Genomic DNA, 13,097 nt, shown 5'->3' on the forward strand with positions numbered 1-13,097 from the left:
TTCAAGCCAATATGAGTCATTTACACTTAGCATGCATCCTTTTACAAGTTTATATAAATATTGAGATATTGTTTTACTTATGCATTCACCCTCACATGCTCATTACATTTTAAAAGCATTGATCCACATATACATCTATGTGTTACATTATTTAATAATATAGGTACAAGTTGTAGCGTGCACATCATAATCAGACAGTTGCAGCTTCCAGTCAGCAGGTGATGAACTCTTTTGATTTAAGGGTTCGATTCAGTCATAGTTCAAGTAGTATTTTGTTTTCATTATTCAGTCATAGTTATTTGGGATAGCTGAGGGTCATGTCCCGGCTACCTATAGTCAATACTAGTAGAGGCGTTATAGATAATCGGTAGAGTTAATGTATTTGATTCCAGTTTTGTTTTGTATAAGTAGAGTTGTAATCCTTTTTATATAGTTTTCTATTGATCATATTCAGAAAAGATTGATCTTTCGCTTATTCCATTTAATTTTATGTATTTAATTAGTTGCTCATGAGTTATGCCAGTATAAGGGTTAGCTTTAGATCATTTGTGGTCCTAAGCACCGTGTGATATCTAGGGGATAGTCTCGGGGCATTACAAACTTTGTATCAGAGCCCAGAGTTCAAGTGTCCTAGGGTATCTATGAAGCCGTGTCTAGTAATGTCTTGCAGAATGATACAGAGGCGTCTATACTTTTCTTGAGAGGTTATAGGACATTTAAGAAATGTTTTCCTTCTTCATGCTCTAGGTCGTGCTGTAAAGTTGTTCTCTCATAAATTTTGTTGATTGGTGTGTTACTCCATAATCCTTTATCTATAACTTATTCTTGAGATAACATAATTAGTAAGTTCCAATTCCTTCCAAGATGTTGCTCTCAAATTTACTATCAGTAACTTCAGGCATCATACAAGGGGGCTTGAGAGGAGCTTGCTAGTTTGTTATAAGTTTCTCAATTTTAAATTTTTGTTCTCATCCTTATGATTTGTCCAGTTAAGACAGAGTAAGATATGTATTCAGATTCCTTATTAACCTTTCAATACAGATAGTGCTCATAAGAGGGAATATTTTGAACCTAGATTGTTAAATAGAGTTTGCTTTTAAGGGATATTGCAACCTAAAGTGTTATGATTTATAAGTAGTAGAACCTTCTTATAGTTGGAAGTGTGGGTTGTGATGAGAAAGTGGGAATGATGATTGATAGAAAGTATAGAGATAAACTTATGTGTGTTATAGAGTTTGTGTTAAAGTGATAAGTCCTTGTTTGTTAGTTTAGAGGTAATGAATGTGGTACAAGTTTCTTGGTAGAAGGTAGAGAAAGAGCAATTGGTTAAGGTGAATTGTTGTTTGCTTGAAGTAGGAAAGGAGTTATTGATGGTATTTATTATGTTAGAAAAGTATAGTTTATTAATGAAAGTATTTGGTGGTTGAGTATTGTTAATTTAGGCTTCCCCTGGGGTTGTAAAAAGGAGTTTAGTTGAAACTTATAGAGCCATGAAAGTAATTTATGTGTATATATGGGTAAATAGTCATAATATGTAAAATGAGGATGTGCTAACGTATTTTAATAAGATATATTATATGTTTATGACTGATTGTTGTTGTTATGAAGTTCTAGTGGACTAGTGTTTCTTGATATTTTATTTTATAGCTTCCAAGCGAGAATAGTAAGTGAGGTTGGGTTGTTAATTATGTATAGCACTAGACACTAAGTTTGAATAGTGGATGATCATAAAGATGGAAATAATGATTGCTTGGTTGGTGATGCTAGTTATATGGAAGTGATCTAGTAGGCTTGAACAATGTAAGCAAGAGTTTAAGTTCATGTATTCATAATTAAGTATGATGTTGTGGGTATGATGTAGAGGTGTGCCCAAGGTGAATGAGGATGCATTATTTTTGAAGTTTATTAAGTATTGTGTGTGGTTAATAGTACCATTGAGTGGTTAAGTGAAAGAAGACTAGCTATATCATACATGGTGTTCGTAGTAGGTAAGTTGAGGAGTTATGGATAGTTGGTGGTGGTCTTTTAAGGATGATTTTGATTCTTATGGTTTGGGAAAAATATAATTTTGATATGCGATCTTGGTAGGCTATGATTATGTGTTTAGTGAGGCAAGTATGTTGTCGAGTTAATAGAGTGTAAGTCTATGATGATGACTATTGAAGATAAAAAAAGTTAAGGGTGGTATGTACTAAGATTGTGACCAAGAATGAAGTTAGTATGGTTCATTAAAGGTTTGGGGATATCCATAGTAAGTTTTAGAAACTAAGTTTGAATCTTTGAAGATTGAGCTAATAAAAATAAGAGTTGAACCTCTAGATGGAGTGAACTCAGGGTATGGTGATACTCATGAAGATTCTAATCTAGTAAGTGTTCAAGTTATTATATGATGACTATTGGGATATAGAGAGATAGAGTTATATCTCTGAAAGAAGTATTAGTAGTAGGTTGCACACTTTCAGGTGTAGTCTTTTAGGGTAAGTTTATTATTTATGTGTATTGTTATACCCCAGACTGTAGAGTATACTGGTTTCAGATTAGATTAGAGTTTAGTAAAGAGTTCCATAGACTTAGAATGATGGCTTAAAGCTAAGGGGAGATGATAGAACAAGGAACCAAGTCAGGCCCCCATATTCTAGTAGTAATGCCAATATATTGTAGAACAACTGTAAGGGAGGATGATGCCTAGCCCATTCTTATCTCGGTGAAAAGTTTTTAGTCATCACAGTATCTACTCATACTAAACTCCTAATGATTAGTGAGATTTAGTTTATGTTATGAATGCCCTCAGTTTAGATCTCTTTAATGAATCCATGCCTTTGACATTCTATTCCTCACGCCTCAGTTAAGTGTCAAAGTTATGTATAGTATTTTTTGGTGCTTCAGGTCCTTATAAATTACCCCTTTAGTGAACTCTTCCTATGTTAAGATAGTGGTGGTGATAATGGATAAGCAATGGTTTAGATGAGAGGGAGTTGATGAACCTCATTAGCTTTATCAAGAAGGTCTTTTAACTTTTCTCTTAATTTTAATTTCTTTATCAAGAATGAACCATCTTTCTTACGCACGAAGAGTATGGGGACACCCCTGGGAGAGATGCTAGGATGAATAAAACCTTTATCAAGAAGGTCTTTTAACTTTTCTTTTAATATTTTAGCTTCGCAGGAGCCATTCTATATGGAAAAAGAGAAATAGGCTTAGTGTTTGGAAATATATCAATTCAAAGTCTATCTTCCTATATGGGGTATCCTAGGGACATCATTAGGAAAGACTTTGGGGAACTCATTCACTACTAGTACCGACTGAAAATAGGAGCTCTCGATACTGAAATCTTTGAGACGTACTAGATAGCACAAACAACCCTTAGATATCAGTTTACGGGATCTAAGATAAGATATGAACCTCCTATTATGTGTTAAAGAATTTCCTTCCCATTTTATGACTGGTTTATTAGGAAAATAGAAGGTAAATTTTCTAGTTCTACAATTTACGATAGCGTAACAAGAGTGAAGCCAATCCATCCTTAGAATTGTATCAAAGTCTACCATGTCAGCTCTACTAGGTCTATCATTGTATCCTGATGGAAAATAGGCACCACACAGTTTCTATAAACTCTCCTAGCAATAATAGAATCACCAATAGGGATTGAAACTGAGAAGGGTTCAGAAATTTTTTTAGGGTTATAGCCAAAGCTCAGAGCCACATAAGGAGATACATAAGATAGGGTTGATCCAGGATCAAGTAGTATATAAACATCATAGGAGAAAATTTTTAACATACCCATAAAGACATTTGGGGTGGCTTCTGAATCATGGCGATTGGATATAGTATATAGATGATTATGACCCCCACCTATACCGAAAGTATCACCCTTGGCTGAGGGGATAACGAAGTAGATTGGGGATTAGGGACCCCAAAGGCTCTTTTTGCTGAAGGACAATCTCTCTAGAAATGGATGAGCCAACAACAATTATAGCATCCACGAGTCCTACAATAACATTTACCTAGGTGAAATTTCCCACAAGTGCTACAATGAGGACGCGACGTAAAGGGCTGAGTCATGGACTGCGAGCTCTAATTCCTTAGCCCATTATTGGGTTGGGACTATTGATCGCCTAAAGGTCTAGGTACAGGGGAACTAGCCTATGACCGAACATTACCCTAAGATCTCCCCTTAGACCAATTATTCCCCCATTTGACACCCTGATTATGATTGACATCCTGAACTACCGACCTAGCCCTCTTGGTCTACATCTTCTCTGCCTCTACCTATTTCTTTTTCTCCTCTTCCACCTGTTGCATATACACCACTAACCTAGATATGTCCATGTCATTGTCTATTATTGCCCCCTGCATCCCAACACTAAATCATTAGAAAGGACGGACGTAAACTTCCTCATACGAGACCTCAACGTTGGATACCAGCTCTGAAGCATAGCAAGATAGCTATGTGAACATCAGAGCATACTCTTCAATACTCATTTTTTCTTGCTTAAGATTGACAAACCCTTCAGCTTCAGCTTCCCTTAACTCCTGAGGAAAGACATGGTCATGGAAAACATCAAAAAAAAATTTCCACACAGCTAGTACAACATTCTCACTCCTTAATTCTTCCTACTCATTAGACAACTAGTGAGCCACTCCTTTCAACTGGTAGGATGCAAGTTTTACCCCTTCTGTATCACTAGTATGCATAACTCTGAAAATATTTTCCATCTCATCCACAAACTTTAGAGGATCTTTCTCAATCTTGGAACTCGTAAAAGTAGGTGGGTTTAACCTTGTGAACTAACCAACCCAAGTTACTTCAGATGAACCAGTAATAGAACCAACATGATCAGACCGGAGAGACTGCGATGCTATGATCTAAGCAAGTATGTGGATAGACTAATGGAACTCGGCGTTCGAGACCTCTCTATATGGAGACTGAGTATAGTTGATACTAGTCCTAGGACTCAAGAAGGACTAGTTAGGACTGGTGGACCCCAGAAGAGTAGTGAAGTTTGGAGTGTGATCCCTATGCTAGGTCTGCATCCCATGGGTAGGGTGGACCTTCTCTGTATTTTCCTCAATAAGCAATGGTTCTGGTGAACATTAGATCTTCGTAGAGGCATGATCTAAAATGAGAAAAATTAGGAGTTAAAAGAATTTCATTGCAACTAGATTCTCAAGCACAAACTACAACATGAAGAAAGGAAAATATCCCTAAATGTCTTGTATCCCCCCTCTTATAAGTGTGGCGTGCTACACACCCATAAAAAGGATCTACTTGACATGACTTCGTAGACACCTTGGGACCCTGAATCATGATCTGATACCAAGATTGTCACGACCCAAATTGAGGCCTTGGATGAGATGGGCATCTCGAACCACGAAGTCCCCAGAGAATACTTAGCATAGTATCGTAAGCATAGTTCATACGAAAATAAAAAAAATACAATAGAGTTTCAAGAAGTCTTTTAAGCAAACTCTGTCAATAAAATGATAACAAAACATCAACCCAAATCCAATCTACAAAGCCTCAACTAGTGATTATCTGTATAGGATGGGACAAGTCTCTCGTCCAGACCATAAGAATAAAAGAATTTGAACATATGAATAAATGCCTTTCAAAAAAAAAAAACAGAGGGATCACCAACTCTGTAGCTTTAGAGAATTCAACTGTTACGCTGGACCGCAGGATTAAGCCTCAAAGCCTGCATTATGAGATAATGTAGCCACCTTAGGACGGTCAATACTTGGAATCGATTGTCATGTAGAATGGCTAAGAAAATAATATTTAAAAATAATAGTGATAGCAAAAACTCTAAATAAAACATATCATGGGGTTAGAAAGCAATTTAGCAACATGTAAACATAAACTCTGAGTTAAACATCTACTTTCTGGATTTTTGAACTGATTTCTATAGTTTTGATATAGATAACATCCCCGACCTCTCTGAAAACTCCACGGGCTATATGCGGTCTGACTTTAACTCACCGGCCATGCCCCCAAGCCAAGTTTACCGCAAAGATTGGAGTCTCTAAAGACAGACTGGTATACTAATGGCATAAAACAAGTATACAAAGATTTTCTTATCTTTCAGGACATTATCATCCCCGCAACGGCAAAACATAGTTTTGAGCTATAAGCTTTTCAACTCAGGCATATCTCATTAGGCCCTTATTTTAGTATCTTTAAAACATTTATTTTCTAAAAAATTGAGTCTGTCTCTCTGAATGACTATTTTTGATTCGATATCGTCATACCAAAGACTTGCAAGTCCCCATAAGCCATATTACATGTTTTGTTTATTCTCTTACATAACATGAATCATTTACAACCATAAGGTATTTCAAAATTCAATCAATAATGCTCTTTAAATCAATGTGATAATATAAACAAAGGCATTTCTATTTCACAATTCTTTTAATACCTTAAGGAAACTCCTCCCTTTTAATTATACTCAAATAATCACCATGGAAAACAAGAGCAACATTGGCATGGTTAATATTCTTCGAAACCTTTTAGATGAATAGTTAGGTAAGGAAAAACATTCAAGACTTCATTCTTCATCAATCACAACGTAATATACATAATTAACAAAAAGTTCATAATTGAGGCGTAAGTTCAATTTGAAATCATGTTCTTTTAAATAAATGAAATTCCATAATTTAAACACTGACAAGAGTTTTAGAAGAATGTAAATTTAAATCCCATAGATTTTAGGTCGTTCTACATACCTTTGATGGCGAGAAATTAAACAAAAATTAACCTTGGGGCTCTTCTACACACTTTACTAATTTCCTGACTTAGATAGGGAAAAAGAATGTTCTGATGTTGATTTAGGGTCAATCACAATTATAAAAAGCATATTAGAATATTAGGGGACGATTTTAGGTGCATAAAGACCATAATATCCCTCTTGGCTACCCAAAAATATGGCAAAATCGTCGACAAATGGGGAAAGGCGGAGATGAGACTCCCATTGTGAGGCTCCTACCTAAGCAGCGGAAAGGTCAATACGCGCCAGGCCTGCGCGGTGTAAGCCTCGTCAGGAGTTGGGACCGGTGCGACACGTGCCTATAACACCCCATATTTTTGGGCTAAAATTTGAATCATCTTTTCTACATATATAGACCCGAAGTCAATGATTTCTATTTAGATAAAAGGGTGAATAACAATTCCTTATCAATTTATTAGTGTGGGAACATCTTTGGAGATGAATATAAGTCATAAAAATCTCCTAACTCAAAGTTGAGTTCAGAACTTTCCTACCTATTGAGTTTTAGTAGATGTTCGAACTTGGGCTAACTTCCAACAACCATTACTCCTAAAATATAATGAGTTATATGGACTACTATGTATCAAATTAAATCTCTTCGGGTCTGCTTTTCAATGCAACTGACCATTCATTAATCCGAATTTGGAGTAAGAGTTTATAGATATTTTAGTGAGACATTGTCCAGGGTGAGCGATGACCGCATGAGGCAATGTTCATGCCGCACGATTGGGGGCATGGGGAATAGATGGAGCCATGCGATTTGGCCCGCAGAGCTACCCCCCTCCCTTTTCCAGACATAAAAGTATATATTTTCCTTTTCAAACCAAGGGCAAATGGTCCTTTCACTCCCTATAACTTCCCCAATCCATTTTATACCCCTAAAGTTGTCCTAAACTAGGAGAAATCTCCCAAATTCCTAATTCTCTTCCTCCCAAGAACATCAAGAAGGATTTCTCAATTTCAAAGCTCGCAGGTTCTAAACTCTAGGTTCTTATTTAATTTTCCTCTATCAAAAGGTATGTAGAACTATCCTAACACTCATGGGTGTAAGCATGATGTTTTGACTAAACCCTATATTTTATATGTATAAGTTAAGGTTTGGAAATTAATTGGGAAGCAAGAATTACAAAACCCCTTTTTCTGCTGAAATTATGTATTAACTATGATGCTGAAATTATGTATTAACTATGAGATTTTCTATAAACTCTAAATTGTATGTATGTGCATGTGTTATGGATTTTGAAGTGTATTTGAGAGCATGAACTATAAATCCCCTTTTTCGATCATGAGATTTATTTATTGACTAGTGTTGGGGGTTGTTTGATGAATGATGATAAGCTTGAGTTTTAAATGCCTCTTTATCAATTATGCATTGTCATTTTACGTTTTTTCAAAAGGATATTTCTTATTTCTAAATGATCTTGTTTTCTTACGAAGATTATATGTGATTGTGAAAGAGATGACCGACCACCTTAAGAGTTAAGTTTTGAAAGAAAGATGTTTTACTTAAGCTTGCATAACAGTTTCGAAAGAAAACTCTCATGTAATATTTGAATCATTTTGGTAGTCAAATAACATGCTTTTAAATAAAAGAGCTACGAGCATGATATGATACGACTTATAGAACTTGCAAATCTTAGAATGACGATACCAAATTAGACGAATGTCATTTCAGACTACAAACCATGTTTTAAGAAAAATACACGTTTAAAGTGGATAAAATATGGGCTTAAATAAAGTTAGGTGGTTAACCAAGAAGGAATGAGTTCATATAAATCATAGTTCGAAGTCATATTTTGCCGATTTGGGATTGATGCTGTCGTGAAATACGAATTATTGTTGTATACTTGATTTATGCTTTGGTATACTAGACCAGACACTCCAATCCTTGCGATAAAATTGGATTGGGGGATTGACCAATGAGTGAACATTGGACCCTATATGCAGTAGGGTTTTTCAGACCATGTCGGGTACGCCATCTAGCTCAGAACTAAAGCAAAAAGTGAGTCTATGTTTTATGCGATTGATTGAAGTTTTTTTTATTTATGCCCATGTGTTTTGATCTCTATTATGTTAAATTGTTTTCGTAATGCTCTTGATTATTTTATATAAAACATATGTTGTTTTTAGATTATTCTACATACCAATACATTCCAAGTGTTGACCGTCCTCGGGTGGCTATATTTTCTCATAATGTGGGTTCTAAGGCTCAATCCCGTGGTCCATCACAACAATAGAACCTTCATAAATGTCAAATTTGATGAACCATCCATCTTCCGGAAGACATTTTATTCATATGTTCATTTCTTTCAGTTTATGGTCCGGCCGGGGGCCTTGTCCCAACCTAGACAGTTATTCTTCAGTTGAAGTTTCGTAGACTAGATTTGTTTATTGTTTTGTTATGAGTTTATTGAAAGAGTTTGCTTAAAAGATTTCTTGAACTTTATTATATCTTCTGCATTTTGTGTGAATTATGCTTATGATAGTATGCTTAGGGGTCTCTCGGGCCTTCGTGGTTTGGAATGTCCATCGCGGTCATGGCCTAGGCTCGAGTCATTACAGAGCCCTCTCGCGAAGCCGAGGTAGTGGACCCTCATCGTGTGCGCGATGCAGGGCCAATGTGAGGTTGTCCTCGTGCAACACACAACCTACAATTTTTCCCAAGAACGCCTCTAAACTCCAGATATCTCAATCCCCATCGATTTCTATCCATTATATAGGTTCTAAAGGGTCGTTTTAGCTCTAATATAATGTTCGAATACAAGGGTTGTTTCGAGCTTTACCCTGTTTATGTCTAGTTATTGTTTTTCATTTCCTTTATGTATAGAAACCAATTTGTTATCGAAATCACATTACTAATTATGACCTTTTGAATCTCAATGAAAAAAAGGTTGGAATATGATAATGATAGAATACAAAATCTACTTGAAAAAAGATTGTAATGTATTGTCCAAAAAAGGATTAAAATGTAGTGTCTATAAATAGGGTCCCAATATAATAGTGTAGATATAACAAGAGGAAATTTCAATTATATACAAAAACAAAAGTAAATACGCCCTCCATTCCTTTTCAATTGCTGCCTTTTCATTTTTAGAGTCATACAATACAAACTTTGACCAATATTTTAAGATGTATTTCTTTATCAAGTTGAAAAAAGGAAAATTGCAATTTATAGTATTTTTGAACCGAGGTCTCCCAGCCTTCCAGATCAGTCCTTACCAATTTCTTGCAGATAACTTCACCAAGTCCCTAACTGAGCCTCGTATTAATTACATTCATAACAAGCTTGATATATATGACTTATATGCATCACTTCGAGGGAGAGTGTTAAAATATGAGTAGGAGAAGGAATAGTATCAACAGTTCAATGATACTCTTCTCTTATATTTTCCACAAGCGACAAACAGGATATTTTCAAAATTGTCCTTCTCATCCACCTTAGCATGCTCATCCTATTCAAAGTTTCATCAAGCCCTTTCGCAGTCTCTCCAAGAACTTAATAGTAACACTAAAATTATGATTCACGAGTGCAAGTAGAGGTCCATTTGGCAGTTTTACAAGCCTTCATTGAACATCTTGGACCAACTATAACATATAACAAGACAAGACACAACCTTAAAGATAGATCTCCTAATACAGTATCTTCATTAGGTCTTCGGCTAATTGTCACTAGAGGTGGGTATAACCTTAAAGACTCGTATAAGATCATTGTCACCTGCAACAAAAGGTTCTCCTCCATCAGTTACATATAGCATAAAAATAGACTACAAATTCACCAGGTACCTGTGCTGGTGGGAGTTAGCAGTTACGCGGTGGAAATTGGAAAATAGCATGAAAGAGACTTGACATAATCTTAAACCTTGTCCCGAACTTTTTCTTGTCTACTATGTACTTATCTAGCTTGCGCCTAATCTGCAAATAAGAAAGCTACTGGTCGAACCCGCTTCTTGGAGGGCGAGCTATCTGTGAAGTTCATATGCACCCACTGCCAATAAATTGTACCTACCTCCGCTCATGCTAAGTTGGAGTACATAATTATGAAGAAAACATGGCTATAAAGGTGCTTCCGTATCGGCAACATGATAGTAATTAGTCTAGTATTAGGCATCACAATTAATTGTTGTCTAATTTAAGGACCACGTAATGGCAATAACAATCAGACAAAAATCGAGGGTTGAGATATTAAACCAACAAGAAGACATACAATTTTTAGATGATTCAATCCATCAAAATCTGGTTTCCGACTCCCAAAGATTTGTAACACCTCTTCTCTGGCCCGTGTCTGCCAATCCTGATGCCTGCTCAACAAAATTAGTGTCCATACAAGCAACACTGCCATACTTTCTTGGCCAGCGAAATGAAACAACTTGCACTCTTGAATGACTTCTTCAATGATCAGTCCAAAATCCTTGTCTCCATGCTATTCGATTTCTTTAAAATTAGATTCCAGCAATATACCAAGTAGATCCTCATTATTCGCCTCTCCTGCTTTCATTGCCTTCATTCTTTTATCAATGATACCTCTAATCGAGGCATGAACATCCCTCTCAATTTCCTTCATTCTTCTGTTCCTCTTTGTTGGCAAAAACCTATGAAATAGTTCAATAAACAAGAAATCCAAAGAGGGAAAGAGACATCCATGAATGCATGATAAAACATAAGAGCAAGAGTTAATCATGTTGCACTTCTCAATGAATTTTGTAAAGGAGTACTAAGGCTATTGTTTTAAGTAAATAATTTACCTCCACCCCGGGATATAAACCGACCGCATAGCTTCCATGATATGCTGAGCTTGTTCCTTTTGAAGCTCAAATATTCTTCGACCTTCTTCATAGCTGCTGCCAAAAACTGTCCGAGAAATCACATCACTAGTCAGTTGTTGAAGGTGAGGCCATACATCTATCTCGTGTGAGCCTTCAACTGAAACAATGTTTTCCCATTTGCTTATTATCTCGGTACAGCTCAAGCAAAAAGATGGAAGCATGTGCTGTTTACGAAACAGTTAAGAGACGAGAGTGAACAATGAGACACTTCTTCAAAATGTTTTTTGGCTTTGTAATCAGGAACACAAGATGCAAGCAAATATGTCAAACAAGAACCACAATCAAGTGCAAGAAGCTGTCGTAAAGGAAATGGACGACCTAAACAGAATGTATTGTAGTTACAAACCTTTAGCTTCTCCAGATGGAAGGCGGTATTGATGATTTTTCTGTGTTTGGCCCATTTGTCTCCCTGCTGGCTTACAAGTCCTTGTGTCAGAAACTTGGTTAATGGATTTGAATGAGGCGTTTGATAAAGATAGTTTTTGCTGAATACTTCCTTTATAAACTCAGGGTCCATGAAGAACACCTGTGGTCTCGGACCCAACCATATAAATGATTTCTTTCCTGCAAGCAGATGATTCCTTATTAACTTCCAAATTGAAACTAACACAGCAGAGGCCATTCAGGATTTTCACCAAGGAGGTTTGAAAAATAAAATGAAATGTTTAACTTGGAACGACAGGTTTGGACATAGCTTCCTTAACCATCCCTGAAAGGTCTTTGGTGTCCCCATACAATATCCTATCGGAATTTCCCATCAATCCTTGTTGTCTCAGTAACTTCTCCAACTTTTTTGGTCTGAACCGAACCCAATTCATCACTCTCCATAGACACACCGATAGAACACTCACTATGGTAACACAAGTTGAAATTACTATAAATTGAACACTCTCCATTTTCACTTTCTATTTTGTGTCTAGTAAGAATTATGCTACTTAGACTTTTTGTTCTTTCTAAGGCCTTCCTTATTTTATTTTTATACAATAATATGAGTTGCAAGGTCGTCATCAGTGATAAACATGAAAAATTGGGATAAGGGAATGAGCACGCAATTGAATCTCCCTCCATTTCAATTTTTTGTCTATTTTTTTTGGGGGGAAAAAGATCAAATATGTCATTGAACTATCTGGCTCATTTATGTCATCAGTTAAAAGTTTGGCTCATTCATGCCATCGCTGTTATAAAATCGGTTCATTCATGCCATTAATTTTTAACGGTGATTTTCAAAAACAACTTTGCCACGTGACCTTTTATTAAAGGTTCACGTCATTAATTAAAATAAGAAAAAAGGCTCAAATATGCCATTAAACTATCAAAAATGACTCATTTATTCCATTGGTTAAAAGTCAGCTCATTCATGCCACCGTTGTTATAAAATCAGCTCACCATGTCATTATTTTTTAATGGTGGATTTTCAAAAATAATTTTGTCATGTGGCCTTTTATTAGAGGTCCGCGACATTAATTAAAATAAATTAATATTAATTTCAAAATATCTTAGACCCGTTAAA

The 13,097-nt window shown here is 36.0% G+C and overlaps 1 protein-coding gene across 1 annotated transcript; it reads right to left on the reverse strand.

Moving 5' to 3' along the window:
- Positions 1–10,278: 10,278 nt before the first annotated feature.
- On the reverse strand, positions 10,279–12,494 carry LOC107878444 (cytochrome P450 CYP72A219). The gene is given in 5 exon segments (XM_047404740.1): positions 10,279–10,479; positions 10,969–11,353; positions 11,507–11,751; positions 11,934–12,190; positions 12,258–12,494. Coding segments are annotated over 5 exon segments (1,314 nt in total). The 5' UTR covers positions 12,484–12,494.
- Between the last annotated feature and the right edge of the window lie 603 nt (positions 12,495–13,097).

This window comes from Capsicum annuum, unplaced genomic scaffold (genome assembly GCF_002878395.1).
Source record: "Capsicum annuum cultivar UCD-10X-F1 unplaced genomic scaffold, UCD10Xv1.1 ctg67087, whole genome shotgun sequence".
In the NCBI taxonomy this organism is placed as follows: domain Eukaryota; kingdom Viridiplantae; phylum Streptophyta; class Magnoliopsida; order Solanales; family Solanaceae; genus Capsicum; species Capsicum annuum.